Source organism: Aspergillus eucalypticola (assembly GCF_003184535.1).
Source record: "Aspergillus eucalypticola CBS 122712 chromosome Unknown BO83scaffold_9, whole genome shotgun sequence".
NCBI lineage: Eukaryota > Fungi > Ascomycota > Eurotiomycetes > Eurotiales > Aspergillaceae > Aspergillus > Aspergillus eucalypticola.
Window position 1 is genome coordinate 549,085 of NW_020290283.1, and position 18,941 is coordinate 568,025.

Here is an 18,941-nt window from a genome sequence, read left to right on the forward strand (position 1 = left end):
CCTAAACTGGGAAGCCATTGGGGTAGTGTCTCCGAGTTACTCGACATGATGCATTAGGCCCATGCATCATATCGTGACAGAGTCGGTTGATGTATCCCAATAAGCACACATTGCATACACAAGCATGAAACAGGGTATCTAACCAATTGAATTCATTAGTTGACCAAATAACAGAGAAGAATGCTGAAAGAAAGGCTACACAGAAGACACATTCGCTGCATGCCGTCGGTTTTCCTCCACGTTCCGATGCCTCATTGGCGTCACACTACTACCACTGTCTTCCACACCATCGTCGATGGCTCTTGAGTAGGTTTACGGCCCACGTATTTCTCTCGGCCCCTAGACATCCCATGCAGTGCGCTCGGTGATTTACTCTGATTAATGAGCCTGTCGCCAGGTGTTTGCCGTCAGCCAGGCACCGCGTCCATCTGTTCACTATTACTACATCCCTTGCATATTTGCTTGTTTTTGCACCCCCTCCCCTCCCTGCCTCTTGCATCCCCCCTCCTTAGTAAATTCTTACCGGTCCAATATCTCTGTCACAACTGACTTGTTACAACCATCATGTCTCCAGCTTGTGACACGGCAGTAGACATGGATGGGTCACCATCTCCGACGGATTCGCCGGCGTTGGAGCCAATCGCAATTATTGGGTATTCCTGCCGACTTCCCGGTCAAGTCTCGTCACCTAGTGATCTATGGGAGCTCTGCACAAGAGGGCGCAGCGGCTGGACGCCCATCCCCAAGGACCGCTGGTCCGTCGAGGCCTTTCACCACCCGAATGCTTCGAAACCGGGCACCAGCAACCAGGCTGGTGGCTACTTTCTGGGTGATATTTCCCGGTTCGACGCACCTTTCTTCAATGTCAGTGCCCAGGAGGCTATATCTATGGACCCACAGCAGCGCTTCCTGCTAGAATGTACATACGAAGCCATGGAAAGCGCCGGAATTTCGCGAGAATACATGGCCGGACGTAGCATCGGGGTCTTTATTGGAGCAAATTGGCCCGACTACGAGACGAACAATATCCGCGATACGGAAACGACCCCAATGTTTCAGGCCACTGGAGGATACCCTGCCCTCCAGTCGAACCGAATCTCCTACATGTTTGACCTGAAGGGTCCTAGTTTGACGGTCGACACCGCTTGTTCGTCTTCCCTCGTGGCCTTGCACTCCGCTGTACAAAGTTTGCGGAGCGGGGAGTGCACCGAGGCGCTTGTCGGTGGTTGCCATCTGCTTCTGACCCCCGAGAACTCCATTACGATGTCGATGCAGCAGTGAGTAACCATCTTTTAAAATCCGATGATTTCTAGTGCTGGTTTGCATGATTTTGACCTCCGGATTGCGACAGGTTGCTAAACGACGAAGGGAAATCATTCGCATTTGAGGAGAGAGGAAACTCGGGCTTTGCGCGGGGTGAAGGCGCAGGTATAATCATGCTGAAGAGCCTCTCTGCAGCTTTGCGGAATCGCGACCCCATCCGGGCTTTGATTGCCCACTCAGGAGTCAACCAGGACGGCAAGACAAGGGGAATCACATGTCCTAATGGCGCGGCACAAGAAGAATTGATTCGGCGGGTATACAAGGAAGCAAACTTGAACCCGGCTGACTGTGGCTTTGTTGAAGCCCACGGCACAGGTTGTAGATGCACGAGACCGTCGTTCACTGAGTTTATAGCTAACATAAGTATTGTCTAGGAACCGCTGTCGGTGATCCAATTGAAGCAACCGCGATCCAGGCAGTGTTTGGAAAAGGGCGCAACGCGAGAAACCCGCTCTATATCGGATCAGTCAAGACCAACGTCGGCCATCTAGAAGGTGCCAGTGGTATCATATCAGTTATCAAGTCTGCTATGATGCTCGAGAGAGAACTTATCCTCCCCAACGCCGGATACAAAAATCCCAATCCCAAGATTCCATTTGCAGAGTGGCATATGAAGGTCGTCAACAGGACGCGTCCTTGGCCCCGCGGCAAACGGTACATCAGTGTTTCCAACTACGGTTTCGGTGGTACAAACGCACACGTCGTCTTACAAAAAGCACCATCGCAGTTGCCGCAGGAAGAAGGGACTAGCACTAAGGACAAGGAGGGCAAACGCCGGTTGCTCTTGATCTCCGCACACGACCGAGAGGCCCTCCGCACCAGATGCAAGGAATATTGCATTTACTTCGAGCAACGCCCCGAAGTCTTCGAGAATACCTTGTTCGGCAACTTTGCTTACACAGTTGGGAGCAAACGGTCTCACCTGCCATACCGAATTGCCCTGTCCGCTACATCACTCGACGATGCCGGTGTACAACTGGCGCAAATGAAGATCAACCCTGTTCGCGCTATTGGTGGTGACGGGCCTTCTGTTTCATTTGTCTTCACAGGCCAGGGAGCCCAGTGGGCTCAGATGGGTATGCCACTCATGGATGAATTCCCTGTTTTTGCAGCGGCGATCCACCGCGCCGACAAACACCTGTCTGAAGGATTGGGCGCAGAATTCTCTCTCCGCGAGGAGTTGCTGCAAACTGATACAAAGTCAAGGATTAATATGCCCTACATCAGTCAACCGGCCTGCACTGCGCTGCAGATTGCCCTTGTGGACTTGCTTCGCTCCTGGGGAATTCAACCGGTCTCGGTAGTTGGCCATAGTTCCGGTGAAATTGCTGCGGCGTATGCGGCCGGAATCTTTGACCTAGAGGGTGCACTGACACTTGCGTACCGCCGTGGCCAAATGACAGAGTTGTTGAGAAGCAAATATCCAGACCTGAAGGGTACCATGATGGCCGTTGGGACCAGCGTGGAAGCCATCCAGCCAATGCTGAAGACCCTCTACTCTGGTTATGCTACTGTGGCATGCGTCAACAGTCCATCTAGTGTCACCATATCTGGTGATGTACCGGCTATTGAGGAGCTGCAGGGCATCCTCGAAGAGAAGAAGATTTTCAACCGTCGCCTCATCATTGATGTGGCGTACCACTCTGATCACATGAAAAAGGTCAGTGAGGCCTACTTGTCCGCCATCGCATCAGTGCAGCCCTCAGGCGCCGCCACTGCCACCTTCTTTTCGTCCGTAGTTGGTGATGTAAGCGATCCTACGGACCTAAGCCCAAGCTATTGGGTCCAAAACTTGACGTCTCCGGTGCTCTTTGCCAATGCTCTTGGCAAAATGTCCGCAGTCGGGAGCAGACCCAACCTTATGGTGGAGGTTGGGCCCCATTCCGCTCTCAAGGGACCAATTCTTGATACCTTGAAGGCCCTGGGGTCATCAGTTGCTTCTGAAGTTGGGTATGTGCCGACGGTGGTTCGCAAGGTTGATCCTTCCCAATCTCTCCTCAACGCTGCGGGTGCCATTTATGTACGCGGCGGAACTCTCAACATCAACGAAATCAACTTTCCCTTCAGTGGCACTGGAACGTGCAATGTCCTCGATGATTTACCTCGGTACCCGTGGCAACATGACACAGTCTTCTGGCACCATAGCCGTATCAGCGAGAAACATCGATTCCGTGATGGACAGAGAAACGACATACTGGGCTCCGAAGCATTCTACTCCAATGACCTGGAGCCAACATGGAGGAATATTGTCCGCCTCGACGACATACCATGGCTCCGCGACCATAAAATGCAGGGCATGATTGTGTATCCTATTGCTGGTTACATCAGTATGGCAATCGAGGCCGCTCGGACGCGTGCACAGAGGTACAGTACGGTGGCCGCCGAGTCGCAGTTCGAACTGCGCGAAGTGAGCGTGGGTGCTGCCCTCGTCTTGACTGACGACCTCGATACCGAGATCACCATTACCCTCCGGCCTTACGCTGAAGGCACGCGAGGTGCTTCAAATGCGTGGGACGAATTCCGCATTTGCTCTTGGAACTCCAAGCGATACTGGATTGACCACTGTACGGGTCTTGTCAGAGTTAGCCCCAACAAGGCGAACCGAAAGCGTAACCCGGTAGTTGACTTTGTCGAGTTGGAAGAGAGCGCTTTTGCAAAGAAGAGTAGTGAGGTGTTGGAGGCGGCGACATATGAAATTGATACCGAGAACATGTACAAAGTTTTAAGCGACGTGGGCGCCGGCTATGGGATGGCGTTCCAAGGATTTGGAAATTGCTTCTCCGGGCCTCATCACTCGCGTGCGGACCTGTATGTTTGCGATACCAAGTCGCTCATGCCGAAACACTACGAAGCTCCCGTTGTCATCCACCCCACTCTTTTGGACACTCTTTTGCACCTGACCTGGCCCATTCTTGGTAAGGGTCGGATGGACCTGGAGACTCTGTACGTGCCAACCGTCATAAAGTCTCTTGTCATTGATGGAAACATCTCTTCTGCCGGTCACCACTTTCCGGCCAGGTGTATGGGGGGTTCCGGTCGGGGCAGACCTGAGCCTACTAAGTTCGACTTATGGATGACTCCTGCAGACTCTAGTGAGGTTTTGATCAATATGGAGGGATTGGTAATGACCCCAATCAACGATACTGGATGCGATAACAAGGTGGCCCGGGACCTATGCTATCAGCTGCAGTGGAAGCCCTTGATTAAAGTCGAACAAGCTACTACTGGAGAAGCGATTCAGACAAAGCAATCCAATGGCCATAGCAAGCCACACGCCATTGAACATGTTAATGGACACGGACATGGAAATTACTGCCAGGACAACAAGTCCAAAGACGAAATCCTTATTGTCACTTTTGGCGACTGTGCACTTGCAGCCGAGCAAGTGCAAGAGGTCATCTCCACCAAAGCCATTCGCTGGTCAACGTCTATCTCGTCACTGACTGACTGTGACGCGAAGCAGAAACGGCAGCATGTTATCATCCTGCAGACTGCGGTCAAAACCCTGCGTGACCTTACTGTCGCAGACTTTGCCAACGTCCAGCAAATTCTTCTCAGCTCAACGAATCTTATTTGGGTCTACCGCAACGACACTCCTGACTCTCAGATGATCGTTGGCCTCATGCGTAGCTTGCGTTCCGAAACTGATGCCAAGGCTGCCACCCTTGGACTGAGCGCTGAGGATCTGGAGAGGCCAGCTGGCCCTATCTTGGCTGCTATGAAGGCCCTCTGGCCGACCGGGAAGACTTTCAGTTCCTGTACTGACTTCGAATTTATTACCAAGAATGGCGAGCTTATGGTCCCTCGTATCGTTAGTGATAACGCTCTTGATGAATTCGTGAGGAAGGAGACCAGTGACGATCTCACTCTTGAAACACAACTATTCGTTCAACCCGGCCGCCGCTTCAAGCTTGAAATAGAAAGCCACAGCGCTCTTGATACTCTTTACTTTACAGACGATGATGTCGAAGCCCTGGGTGACGATGAAATTGAAATCGAGGTCCATGCTACCGGTCTCAACTTCAAGGATGTTGCCGTCACCATGGGACAACTCACCCAACCTTACATTGGTATTGAGTGCAGTGGCGTCGTCACATCTGTTGGTAAGAAGGTTACCAATTTGATGATTGGCGAGCGAGTTATGGCTCTACCTCTTGGCGCATACTCTACCTTCGCCCGCTGCAAGGCAACCAGCGCGACTGCCATACCCGAAACCCTTTCATTCGAGGTTGCCGCCAGCGTACCCGTCGTCTTCTGCACTGCTTACTATGCCCTTTATGAGCTTGCTCGCCTCCAACACGGAGTCGGCGAGAAGGTACTCATTCACGCCGCCGCCGGTGGTGTCGGGCAGGCGGCCATTATGCTGGCCCAAATCGCCTCAGCCGAGATCTATGCAACCGTTGGAAGCGCCGAGAAGAAGGACCTCCTTATTTCAAAGTACGGTATCCGTGCAGACCACATCTTCTACAGTCGTGATGCGTCCTTTGGCCGCAGCATTCGCGAGCTCACATGCGGCGGGGTTGATATAGTACTCAACTCCCTCGCTGGGGATCTTCTCCGCGAAAGCTGGGAGTGTCTCGCACCGTTTGGCAGATTCATTGAGATCGGCAAGGCGGACATCACCAAGAACACGCGCCTGGACATGCTACCTTTCGAGAACAACCTCTCGTTCCATTCAGTCGATCTTACTAAGGTCGCTGCTTACAAGCCTCGGTTGATGCATCAGTTGCTGGATAAGGTTTCTTGGCTTCTGGCCAAGGGCTTCATCCACTCCGTCTTTCCTCTGTCCGTCTGCCCTATCGCTGAGATTGAAGGCGCGTTCCGGGCTTTGCAGACCGGAAAGTCGATGGGTAAAACTGTGGTAGTCCCGAGAGAAGGCGATCGGGTCAGAGCTGTGGTCGCTAAGACGCGCGATGATATCCTCAGAACAGATGCCACGTACGTTGTTATTGGGGGTACTGGTGGTCTCGGCCGAAGCATAGCGAGGTGGATGTCACAAAAGGGCGCTCGCAATATCGTGCTTGCGTCCCGACGCGGCATTGTCGACATCCCTGTACAGACATTAATAAATGCCCTGCGTCCCAGCGGCACAAATATTGTGGTGAAGGCTTGCGACGTGAGCAATCGCACGTCCCTTGACGCCATGCTGAAGGACCTGGAAGACCTTCCGCCAATTCGCGGCGTTATTCACGGTGCAATGGTTCTACGGGTAAGGCTCCTCTGACCAGAAATTCTCCAATCAAATTGACATTGTCTAGGATATGCTCTTCGAGAACATGCACTTCGCGGATTTCCAGGCTGTGGCGGACAGCAAGGTCTCGGGAGCCTGGAATCTCCACCACGCCCTCGCCCCCCACCCCCTTGACTTCTTCGTTGCCCTCTCCTCTGTCTCCGGTGTAGTCGGTAACAAAGGACAAGCAGCCTACGCCGCCGCCAACGTATTCCTAGACGGCTTCATGGAGTGGCGCCGCAGCCAAGGTCTCCCCGGCACAAGCCTTGCCCTCACGGCGGTAAGGGACGCAGGTTACCTCGCCACAGTAGACGTCGCGCGCCGAGCAGAGATCCTGCGCACCATCGGTACGGAGGGCATGACCGAGGCGGAAGTGTTGGCCCTGCTCGCTGCGGCTTTGACCGGAGACCTTTCCCCTCAAACAATTACTGGGTTGGCGTCTTCGACACGACAACCCCTCTGGCCGCAAGACGCCAAGTTTGAGCTCCTAGCCCCCAAGGCCTACGGAGGTGAGGAAGATGTAGCCGACGAGGGAATTTCTCAACCACTCCACGTGCAACTCACCAATGCAGCCTCCAAGGAAGAGAAAGTGCAAGTCTGCTACGAAGCTTTGGCGGCAAAGCTGGCTCAGGTACTGGTCTTGAATCTAGAGGACATCGAACCATCGCTTTCTGTGTCCGCACTGGGTCTTGACTCACTGGTTGCTATTGAGCTTCGGAGTTGGATTGCACGTGAGGCGAGGGCTAATGTGCAGGTTCTGGAGCTTTTGTCCACGGGTACGTTGGGGGCGGTGGCTGAGCTTATTGTGAGTAAGTCAGGGATATAATCACTTTCTGTACGATATGAATCTTAGTTCTTGTGTTGTATAATATGAAATTTTTGGATATCGTGAGAATTATCCGTTGTGAAAGCGTATGATTGTGTGATCTGTACTGCTGATGTTGATGACTACCGCGACTGGGAAGATTACAAGACCGGAATTCTTTACTATGTTGTGCTGTTGATCGCACTCTTGCATATTTTCCGGTTAGATAAGACGATAGAGAAGCTAATAGACAAGGATATAACAGAGGTCCGAAGATTGATACAAGAAATTCATTGATACGGAATACTTGGTTGGCGTACCTACATTTATGTGTGGCTATAACTTAGCATACGAAGCTCCCAAAAATATCAGTTCACTCCCAACTTAGACAGTACTGTGCCTACATCGCCAACATTACCGGAGTTTTATGATATGGATCAACCAGGAGGATCAGATTTGATTTAAATCGGAGAAGAGGTTGCAAAAATGGCCAAATTCAAGATGTACATGAAGAATTGGTTGAAGGTAAGTGCTAGACCACCCACATACTGGGGGGGTTGTGGCTGATGCGGGCATCCTACCAATGTGGCTGCCTGTGGAGATGAACCCTCAAGAGGCAAGAACAATTTTGCAACATCATCATAAAAACAATATCATCAGCTGATCTGGTACATACGACCACAGGGTGTGGAAAACAGGGCTTCCCGTCCGCTCAGCCGTACTTAAGCCACACGCCGGGAGGTTAGTAGTTGGGTGGGTGACCACCAGCGAATCCCTTCTGTTGTATGTTTTTATGCCTCTCTTTTTCATCATGCTCTGAAATCAAATGTTGCCTTTCTGTATACTCCAAACCTATGTCACGTCATTATGCGTGGCTGCAAAAAGTCCATTCGGGTCCCAGTGCTGTCTAACCCTCACCAACCGTCAGATTTTGTATCGCACCAGCACCATTTAAACCTCTACCCATACTACGTTTGATTGCTTGTTATGTATGTCCTAAGCCAAACCTTATTGCTCAGATGTTATCAATCGGTTTTGCCCAGTTCACTCTGACATTGGCGAGACAGTTATCCATCATGTTTAGGGGTGGGCCCAGTCTTAAAATGCGAAAACCTCAAGGTCGTGATCCTCTACACCATGCATTGCCCGCAGATGTTGCCGGGCCGTAATACTGACTGGTCGGCATGTATCAATGGCGAGGAAGATATTCGCCCTGCTTACCTTAAGGCCAGCTATCTGATTCCAATAATGCACTCGAATGCTTGGCATAGTAGAAATTGTGATGTTAGTTAGGCCTTGCCACATTACGTAGGCTACCTGCACTAAATCTAAAATATTCCAGCTGGCAGCGGTTGGTTACCAATGTCAGAATCCCAGGTTATTGTGCATTAAGATATGTAACTTATTTCTAGAGCATATGCACTGATCGGTGAGCCCACCGCAACGCCCACCCGAGAGCCCCCCTCATTATCTCTGTGGAACTCGCTTGCCTCGGCAGTGATGGAGATTCGAATCTAGTCTCCTGAGTGCCATTCTCGAAGTTCGCAGACAATTAAGCTAACAGGACATACTACTAGTAGGTGCTATGTGAGTGTGAAACTTAATAAACACATTTCATAGCTAGTATTACTCGTAGCTAGGTGGGAACCAAACATTAGTGATCAATTTCCCTTAATTGGCTCCCGCGAAGAGCTCCATCCAAATTCCTGGATATCCTCAAAACGGCCCTCAATCACCTGTTCTATCTCAGAATCCATCTTGAGCTTCCCATCCTCCAATGACTTCAGGAGTACCTAAAGAGCCTGCTCATAATGGGCCGCATGATCCATTACGCGGAAACTTTTGATAGTGACCGTCATACTGGAAATCTCAAACCAATTCTTAATGCCGTGCTGTCATTGTCGGATTTATTGTAGTTGGCAATTGTGCCACACCCTGCGATGCGGCCAAATCGAGCCATGCAAAGTGAGCATTAGGTCCAGAATATATCCACCAACATTGACAAAGTCTGGTGTCGCCTTCACCAGATACTGAGCAATGTTTGGTGATCTGTAGTTCAAGCAGACATCTGCGCCCAGAGACTCCACCCATTCGCACTTCGAATCGGACCCTGCTGTGCCAATGACTATCTTGCAGCCGATGACCTTTTTGGCAAGCTGCACAACCATGCTTCCGGTTGCACCTGCCGCACCAGACACGACGACGATATCATCTTTGGTCGCTTGGGCGATATTATTAATTCCAAAGTAGGCCGTTAGGCCTGTAATTCCAAGAGCACCAAGATGATGTGTCACGCTCGGTTCGTTAGGCAGTGGCGGGAGTTTGGTGCACAGTTGCGCGTCCACTACCGCATAAACCGACCACCTGGTCCATGCCCGGACCAGGTCGCCTTTTCTTAGAGCGTTGGCGTTGGGTTCGACGATTTCTGCAATGGCAAATGTTCGCATAGGTTCTCCTTCGGGAAGCTGGGGAACATGAAGGCGTTCGTTTTCTGTATTGGCATCGATCCAGCCACGCTGGGAGGGGTCGTTTGAGAAATACAGCGTCTTGATGAGAACCTCGCCATTCTGTGGTGCACCGCAATTGGCTTCATTGAGTGCGAAAGTAGCGTCAGGTCCATGAAAAATGGGTGGGTCGTCTCCCTTTTTTGAAGGACCCATTGGCGAGATTTAACCATATCAAGCTAGGTTTAGACAAGAGGTTGCACTCTCCAAAGATTGCACAGCGATATGTGCTTTAGTCTAGACAATGTACCTATCATTACTATATTTGTATGGCGTTCTCGACCCTTTCATGGTTGTTGATTCGAAATCACGCCGGCAGGGTGGGTAGTCCGGCGGTGGCGGGTGGGTGCGCCGGCCATCTTACTTATCCCTTGGACATTGTGTAATCTGCAAATATCAGGTGCTACTTAGCTGAGTAAATCGACTTTTATATTGTGGACTTATCAGGGCAAATAATTTCAGCGTCATGGGTCGCCATGGGTACTCAAAGTGTTTGATATGTAGAGTTGAACGTGCAGGATACCATTGCTCCATGAACGAAGGAATCAACGGGACCCCTTCAATAAGTATGAGATACCTAACAATGACCCGTAAAGAGAGACCAATACATTATTATATGATTATCAGATCTTGTGCAAGGTTTTATGATCGACTTCATATACGGTGACTCCGCCGGAGTGCCCACCGATCTTTGGTACTCCCAGCCGTACCCACTAGCTCAACTGATGCTGCAGCAACTCTACTTCCATCCGCGTTAAGAGTAGTAGGCTCGTGGGTGACCGTAAGGAAATTACTTATGTTTTATGTTCAAGATAGTCTTTATGAGCTCAAATAGAAAGATTTCACTGTTCACTCACTTCATTTCACATCGGTCCGTTATGCGTAGCTGCGAACAGTCCATCCGGGTCCCAGTGGTGTCGAATTTTCATCAGACGTTTAGTGTTTTCTTCACCCCAGTACCACTTCGGGTCCTCGTTCAGATCTGAGTCACCCAAGTAGTGACCGACTATGCTTGGCCGTATTCTCTGCATTATATCCCGCAGACGCTTCTTATACTGCTTGGCGCTGACAGCATCCTCGCAGATTAGATGAATTACAAAATAATGGTTTGCCTGTATCCCTTTTGCCATACCGGCTATCTCGTGGTCACTGCTTGGAAACCTGGGCGTCCAGCCAGCCCATGACTTGCTTTGTGGCAACGTCAAAAATGCTTCCTGAAGCACAGATATAGCGTCACATTCGTTATTCAATAAGACATTATCGGTGATGTAATAATATCCAGGCGGGCTACTTTTCTTGATCGCTGCAAATTGGCTCATGAGACTGTCTTTCTCACAGAACCATTCGCTAATGGCACCCGAAGGCCGTGCTTCATCGATAATACGAAGAGCCTGTTCAGCGTCGGAGCATGACTTCTCCATCGCAAAGAATTGCACTGTCAAGCATATGTCGTCATCTGACTCCGAATGCATGGCCCTCAGCAGTATATCGATATCGGGAGACGTTTTCGATACCATTGATTGCGCCCAGGTGAAGATCTCGCGATACCGGTGGCTAGGGTAGACGTATCCGGAGGAGCGAACACCTTCTGCGTGGAAAGGTGATGCTTGTAGGTAAAAATTTGTCACGACGCCTGGAAAAGCTAGAAAGAAAATGAGCCCACGATATCAACTAGTGACAATCGTAACCCACCCGGTCCTGCACCCCTCGCCGCCCAGTAGAGTTCCTGGTTCTGCAAACGATTGCAAAGAAGAAGCTTGCCATTTGCAGTCACAACTTCAACTGCCTCAAGGCTTTCACAGGCCCAGCCCAACCTCTATATCCATTAGCGGAAATTGGAAGCACGATAAGGTTGAGTTCTTACCCGATAATTCCATCCCGAACCGCCCTGTAGCATATACCCACCCAGACCAACATCCGGATGATGCGCAGCAGTGAAGAACAGGCCGCGTTTATTCAAATGCTTACTGATCTCCCCGCTTGTTACAGCAGGGGTTGCTCGAACAATCTTCGTCTCATTGTCGATGTCCAGCTCCTTCCAGTAGCCCAGGTCAAGCAAGATGGAGTTCGGATGAAGGCTCCAGACAGGATGCGAATGTCCTCCAGCACGCACTGCCACCTGGCAATTTTTCTGTTTCGCTAGACTGATGGTCTTTATTACGTCATTCGTTGTTCTGGCATGGACGATAGCTAATGGGTAATATGGTGGTATGTCTTTTGTGAATATCCCTCGGAGGCGTGCGGCTTCATAGTCGGTTTCTTCTGCCGTGTCGCGCCAGATAATATGCATGGTTCCGACAGCAAGCAAGTGCTACGATCCCAAAAACTGCTTGTTATCCAATGCACTAGTTCTACAAGGGAAATTGAGTTAATTTGTAGACAGACAACACTATACCAGGATGGCGATGTTGATATGACGATCTGTCTAAGCCTGAGCCTTATCTTGGAGTTGCCACCAACCGGCATATTTGGAAATTTGAACCGTTACCATAGTAAATAGCGCATGTTCGGACGCGCAGGCTTACACAAAGCATAGAACAGGGAAAGTTGATGATCTCAGGCAAGAATATTAGTGGAGCAAAACTGGGGCGAATGCTACCGTTCAACAGTACAATGGGCCGAGGGGAACAAAGGATGGCTGTAAGGGGAAACAGACTTTCTATGTGACGGCGACACTTATCCAATACTGATACAAATTATTCCAATACGCCTCCTGCGTCACTGAATGCTTGACTTTATAGGAGAAAGGTGCTTGTAAGTATGACTCATCCAGTTGCGATCTTCACCTCTATGCTCTTCCCCCGATAAGGTCAAGATACTTGACCCTTAAACCTCATTTCCCATTTGAGATGGTAGTATAGTTCATGTAACCAGTGTTAAGAGATATATGCCCGGGATTTGGGTGTCTTCATATGCAGGTCTAACTTGAACTTATCATGGTTCGTCCGCCCCGATTGAAGCATCTATTTTCCTAATGAAGCTAAAGACATGGGAAACGATTTCCGAAAAATATCCAAATTAGGCGTATTAGATACAGAATATGCTGCTATTATCTTGATCCAGGACCATGTTCTTACTTGGATAATCAACCGCAGGTAAAAGCTTCGTGCTCGTATCAGTCGCAATAAACTTCAAGTCGACTGACCTAGACTCAATGATATTGAGTTTCTTCTAAATCAGGATTGAACTCATGTATTGAACAAACCAACATTCAGTAAGATCTTCCTTGGTTTGGCGAATATTTCGAGTTGTAAAGCTTACACGTCATGGACGAATCTCCAATTATCGCCTTTTAGCTTCAGTCCACGAGATTGACTGAATCCAACGAACCTAGATCATTCAATATAGGCGGATATGACAGAAGGTTTAAAATGCTTTTCTTTCGTCTACTTTTGATGGCTTCCAATAATAAAAAAAAGTCTTTTTGCCTTTTGTAAGGGTCACGAATTGATATGACCCAATGGTGTGAGATAAATTACTTCTTGGCTCCTTCAAAGTATACTGGGGTTCTCAGTGGGCAATGTAAGATAATTTGTTTTAACGAGCGAAAGCAGAATCTAAGTATTGACACTTATCTCTGATCTTAATATCCATTTTGCTACTTCTGCCGCCATATCCCATATCACGGTAAATTTGATTCGATAATACGCTGCTGTGGGGATAACGTGAGGGGAGGGCATTAGGTTTTATAGGGAACAAACATCAATGACTCGAATGAACTCATAACAACAAAAATCAAAATCAACCAAACCATAGAGCCCGTTATTGCGATCTGTAGCAAAATAGTGGAAAGAGTCATGGCTCCCTATGAATCAATTGGGTATTCTTTCGCGTGCCTCCAGGGGAACATGTGGAGATTTTGGGCGTTGAGGAGATTAACATAGGAGTTCAATGCGCTCACCATTGCAAGAAAGTCCTCACGTGCCTCCTCCTGATTGGAGTTTTTCTCAACATTCTCTTTGATGAGCTTTTCAATGCTCTCGTAACTGTCATTGACGTATTCTGCTCCTAGATGGCCAACAAAATCGGCGATTGATGGAACGAAATCCCGGAAAAGCACGATCAGATGCCTCAAGGTAAATTCAGAACGCGTAAACGCCAATTTTATGATGTTGTCGAGAACATGATATCCAAGTGTTCGTATCACACTGTTAGAAAACACCATGGCACCAAAGTATGACTCCTTTGACCCAGGCCTTTCTGGTGCCTTACCACAATGAATCTTTTCAATGTCCTCGGATATATCCGACCAACACTTTTGCGTCTGTGTCACTTTCTTTAGCCAGTTGTCACCAATCAAAACCATCAGGTACATACCTCGGTATGAATCTCATCGACGAGCTTCTTTACCTCCTTACTCACACCAGCCCTCTGATGTCTGAAAAGGTCCAGCTTATTGGGATCAGGCTCCGGCTTTGAAGCATCCCATAGAACTACCTCAGTAGGGTGCTTTCTTGTCTCACACTGACATTTCCAAACTTCGTCCGCAACCCAGCGCAATTTATCCATATCTTCATCAATAACTTTCCCACAAGTAGCCACCGGCTGGTGCTCGGTTACCTCACCATACTTGATCACAAAATGCTGGAATGACGAGAGAAATACCGAGCCGTCAGGCTCTTTCGCCCTATCAGGAGCCTTCTTGTCGGCAGGTGTATACTTTGCGCAGTTAGTAAGATGACTCTCTTTGTGACATAAGCCACTCACAATCAGCTGTTCTGACGGAATCAAGTGATATAGCTGGTCGCCGGCAACAACGGCATGTGTTTGGAGGGAGCGATAGGGTAGGGCAGTTTCAAGTAAACCAACTAGTGTTGGGTTTGCATCATTAATTTTCACCGTGATTGTTGTATTGAGCTTCGGCCATTTGATTTTGACTTCATTAAGATGCTGAACCTGTGAACCATTCGGGATGCGCATCATGTAACGGCAGCGATGTAGGCTGGAATTCTGAAATCCTGAAGATATGCTTGAGCCTTGGGTGACTTATACATAGATCATTTTCGTGGGGGCTCGATAGTATAAATATTCATTTTACGAAAAGCCTTCCTACTACAAGGGCGAAGGTTACTTGAATATGATCATTGTGAGGTAAGGTAGCCTCGATCCCCTCATTGTTTGTGAGGGATCTGCGAAATATTGTGGTCTAATTGTATATTCACTCGACGAACACTCCTCCAAGAATTCACGTAACAGGGTAAGTCATAGAGAGCGGTCATAACAAGCTAAGGCACGAAGCTACCGGCATGTTCCAAGCTTAATACATGTCACGAATTCTTGGTCGGAAAAGCCTACTCGTTTGCCCAATCATTGTGTCGGCCGATGTGTACCATACTACAACAGGGGAATGGCCTAGATAGGAAAGACTAAACCAAGTATTCTGTAACGCAACTTAGTTCATAGAAATGCCCAGAGCTGCGAAGACCGACATCCTTCGCCATCAGAGCCGCAGCCTTGAAAACCGTTCAGCAAAACCGGTAGTTCACCGAGACAGAGACATGGTACCGTGGTTCGATTATGCACGGACACGTTTATCCACTGTATCAGGGGGGAAAGGATAGAATACAGTGCTCTTTGTTCTTCGGAAAACTTGGCAAAGGTAAAGTTATATGCCACCTCCGTCATATCATGTGACTTGTGGTTTGTTTCCTGGAGAGCTACACTGTGGAGGTACGCGGGTTTAAGAGATACTGTTTCAGGAGTACTGGTTTATAAGAGAGACTACATTGTAGAGAATGTTGAGATTTAGCAGTCGGCCTCAATTGAAGAAATTGAACAAAAATCACGGACGGCGGTATCCAGGTACGAGCTACTATTATCATTTATCACCATCCTTCCGGGATTGAATGCCGAGAGGCGTCTGGATCTAACTAGGTCCAATAATCACAAAGAATCGACAAATTGTTTGATTGCATTACAAGATGTCTGGAACCGATCCAAATGAGCTGGAAGGCGATCCTTATCGACACACATGCCTCGTCCCCTACGTGGACCCTGACACGGCTCCCCCAAATATCCAAGAAAGACTCAAAGTGCTGCCCTTTCGACGAAATATTCTCCTAACGTTAGCTCACTCACACGGTTTATTTCCTCATATCAGCGGCCTACTTGGTGCTTGTTTTGACGGAAACCAGCGCAGTATTCCAGTGCATGAGTGGCAATTGATAGTGTTACGCGTCGGTACCATTCTCCAGGCGAAGTATGAGATCGACGTCAATAAGCCCGTGGCCGAGGTCTTTGGGTTTCCTCAAGAGAAGTTTGACGCCATCGGATGCTGTATTGAGGATGTGATGAGAGGTCAGGGGCCATGGAGTGATCGAGATAGGGTAATTCTCCGCATGACCGAAGAACAGTTGAGCACCTATGACAATAAGCCGGAAACAATTGAGGATGCTTTGAAGTCGCTGTCAGTTGGGGATGTGGTAGAGGTTCTATTGATCATTGGGGTGTACGCCACGTTGGCCCGAGTGATAAAAGGTCTCAAAGTCGACGAAGACGAACCGATTCCCGATCTAAAGGAAAAGATCAAGACTGCAATCACCGGATGAAGCATGCATTCGGTGGATCGTCTTAAGAGGTCATCATAAGGCTTTCAGATAAATAGATAAAAGACCTTCACTCAGTGTGCGAGAATGAGGCAGAGTGAAGGGAATACCCTAAGAGCTCACTATACTCGGTTGAGAATAAATTCCGCGGAGTCGCTAACCACAAACCATCCGTTTTCGGTAGGGTTGCATCGTTGGATGGGTATCCGCATCACCACCCAGTTACCGCTTACATCTAGAACAGAGTCAATTGCGTAACGATTAGGCTGAACAAAGATCAAGATGCTTCTATTGTAAGCTTATGGGGTTAACTTACGCCAAGGTATATAAATATACGCTGGTATTCTAGACCCAGAGGCAGTCTGCGTTGTTCTCACCCTAAACTTTGAAAAGCTTATTTCTTCGTCTCCCAGAGTAGTATACCTATACTGTACCTCAACCTTGACCTAGCTTATCATCAAGCACTTGCAGATCCTTCCCGTACAGACCTTCAACAAGCATGACGCGCACCCAGAAACAGATCACCCTTGCTAGAGCCACACGGCCGCTGGAGACCACGGTCGCACTAGTGGCTCACTACTCGAAAGGAAGCTATTATATATTCGAAAACAATGAAATATGGTACATTGGGCTTGGCACTCATTCATCTCTCACATTTGATGCACAAGGCCAAACAGCTACCACGACAGGCAGTGACGGCCAATCGGAATCTACAGCTGTCACCGGTTCACCCACGGACCTGATCAGAGAGTTTGTCTCCGAGTATTCCAGTCATGGGAAAATATTCGGTCAAGTGGGATTCAACTATTCAGCCCGATGTTCAGGCCAAGCTTTTGAGTCGGGTCAATGGCCAATGTTAAACCTCATCGTTCCTAGCGTGGGGGTTATTATTGAACGGAGTAAGGTCACTATCACGGGAGATGATGATGAGGATATACGCCGAGTAAGCGAGAAGACCGAAAGTATACTGGAAGCCGAGCTGGCCGAAGATATTGCCCTGTCGTCTCCTGTCGAAGGCAAAATAAACCTGAACGTGGACGCACAAACATATCAGACGCGCGTAGCTAATGCGATCGCGGATATCTCTGAAGCTAAATACACCAAGGCAATTCCATCCAGGAAAGTCCCCTTAGACTTTCGGGTTGATATGCTAGCAACCCTCCTTCACGGTCGACGGGCCAACAATCCCGCGCGCACATTCTCGTTCAACCACAACGGCATCCAAGCTACTGGATTCAGCCCCGAAGTCCTTCTCTCCATCAACGGCGACAAGGCCTATACAGAAGCGCTTGCTGGAACCCAACTGTCTGATTCAGCCAAAGCCAGCCTCGATCCTTTCAACAACAAGCTCCACGATGATATCAAAGAGGTCGCCGAGCATGTCATTGCTATTAAGGGCTCCATCCGTCGTTTGAGTAAACTGTGCGAACCGGAATCGATTGCGATCAAAGATTTCATGAAGGTCATGCCAAGAGGAAGCGTACAGCATCTTCATTCCCATGTGTGCGGAAGCTTAAAGCCTGGATGCGATGGTTGGGATGCTCTGCCCGGTCTCATAGCCAATATTACTGTGCCTGGGCTACCAGGAGAAGGCAACTCAGATGCAATGAAGTCCTTCGAGCCAGACCCGAGAGACCTTTATTGCGGAGCAGTGCTTATGCTGGACGAAGGATCGAAACTGTTTGATGCTACTCTGGTGCTTCGCACGGTTTTCCAGGATGAGAGTCGCCAGTGGTTACAGGCTGGGGCTGGTGTGACCATCAACTCCAAACCGGAACGCGAATATGCTGAAACGTGTGAGAAGTTGGGCAGTGTGGCGCCGTTCGTAGTTCCGGCTTCTAATCAGATTTGAGTATAAGGGTCAGTTAAGGAGTGGGTTGATCATGGCAATATCTACTTTGAAGAGCCAAACCCCATTGAATGCTGGCGAGCGTTGAAGGTCATGTCTGCATGAGAACGGTATTATTTTTGAGGCGTGGCATGGTGTCCACTCTCTCACTCACGTATTTGCGTAGACTTTGAGCACAATGAACTAGTAGGTGCCGCTGGCCCTCTTGTAGAACGAGGATTAACCCCATGTAGGTCATTGTATATATCTTGTGATATGTTTTGTGCCTGGATGGGCTGTTATATGGGCTCTTCGCACTAAATTTACTCAGGTATAATTACATGCAGTGACCATGGTAGAAGAGTCACCTAGCAGATTGATATTCTCTTACGCCGTGGCAGTGGCTAAGGTAAGTTTCATGAAACTACAAGAATCGAGGCCTCTAGTTCAGTATTTTAGCTTAAGCCTAGAAAGCTCCGGCAAACCTTATCTACATTCCTCCCTATGATTAGTGTCGGAAAGAAGCCAGAGGAGGGCATAAGTCTGGGCTTCACATAACTGCTCAACAACAGACAAATCAAGCTCTCTTTTCGATCAAGATGTAGTGTCGTCTCAAATTATGTATGCTCAAATCAAGCTATGTTACGAATGAACCTCCGTGGGATAGATACAGAAAGCAATGCACAAATTTACTCTTGATCCTGCA

At 48.8% G+C, this 18,941-nt stretch overlaps 6 protein-coding genes across 6 annotated transcripts; 3 read left to right on the forward strand and 3 right to left on the reverse strand.

Moving 5' to 3' along the window:
• Positions 1-594: 594 nt before the first annotated feature.
• BO83DRAFT_463458 (type I polyketide synthase) lies at positions 595-7,379 on the forward strand (the record flags this gene model as incomplete). The annotated part of the gene is made up of 4 exons (XM_025537355.1): positions 595-1,277; positions 1,352-1,638; positions 1,698-6,532; positions 6,582-7,379. 4 exons carry the CDS (start codon positions 595-597, stop codon positions 7,377-7,379), a joined length of 6,603 nt encoding a protein of 2,200 aa, XP_025389294.1.
• A 1,886-nt stretch (positions 7,380-9,265) lies between these two features.
• Positions 9,266-10,018, reverse strand: BO83DRAFT_310287 (MDR family NADP-dependent oxidoreductase; the record flags this gene model as incomplete). Its single annotated transcript, XM_025527434.1, has 1 exon — positions 9,266-10,018. One exon carries the CDS (start codon positions 10,016-10,018, stop codon positions 9,266-9,268), a length of 753 nt encoding a protein of 250 aa, XP_025389295.1.
• Positions 10,019-10,725: 707 nt separating this feature from the next.
• BO83DRAFT_310785 (FAD-binding domain-containing protein) lies at positions 10,726-12,152 on the reverse strand (the record flags this gene model as incomplete). Its single annotated transcript, XM_025527450.1, has 3 exons — positions 10,726-11,504; positions 11,555-11,678; positions 11,727-12,152. The coding sequence occupies 3 exons, from the start codon at positions 12,150-12,152 to the stop codon at positions 10,726-10,728; spliced, it is 1,329 nt and encodes a 442-aa protein (XP_025389296.1).
• Positions 12,153-13,667: 1,515 nt separating this feature from the next.
• Positions 13,668-14,782, reverse strand: BO83DRAFT_310716 (uncharacterized protein; the record flags this gene model as incomplete). Its single annotated transcript, XM_025527448.1, has 3 exons — positions 13,668-14,126; positions 14,180-14,521; positions 14,570-14,782. 3 exons carry the CDS (start codon positions 14,780-14,782, stop codon positions 13,668-13,670), a joined length of 1,014 nt encoding a protein of 337 aa, XP_025389297.1.
• Positions 14,783-15,783: 1,001 nt separating this feature from the next.
• BO83DRAFT_426046 (carboxymuconolactone decarboxylase family protein) lies at positions 15,784-16,410 on the forward strand (the record flags this gene model as incomplete). The annotated part of the gene is made up of 1 exon (XM_025535250.1): positions 15,784-16,410. One exon carries the CDS (start codon positions 15,784-15,786, stop codon positions 16,408-16,410), a length of 627 nt encoding a protein of 208 aa, XP_025389298.1.
• A 496-nt stretch (positions 16,411-16,906) lies between these two features.
• BO83DRAFT_397914 (putative salicylate synthetase) lies at positions 16,907-18,259 on the forward strand (the record flags this gene model as incomplete). Its single annotated transcript, XM_025533216.1, has 1 exon — positions 16,907-18,259. One exon carries the CDS (start codon positions 16,907-16,909, stop codon positions 18,257-18,259), a length of 1,353 nt encoding a protein of 450 aa, XP_025389299.1.
• Positions 18,260-18,941: the final 682 nt, after the last annotated feature.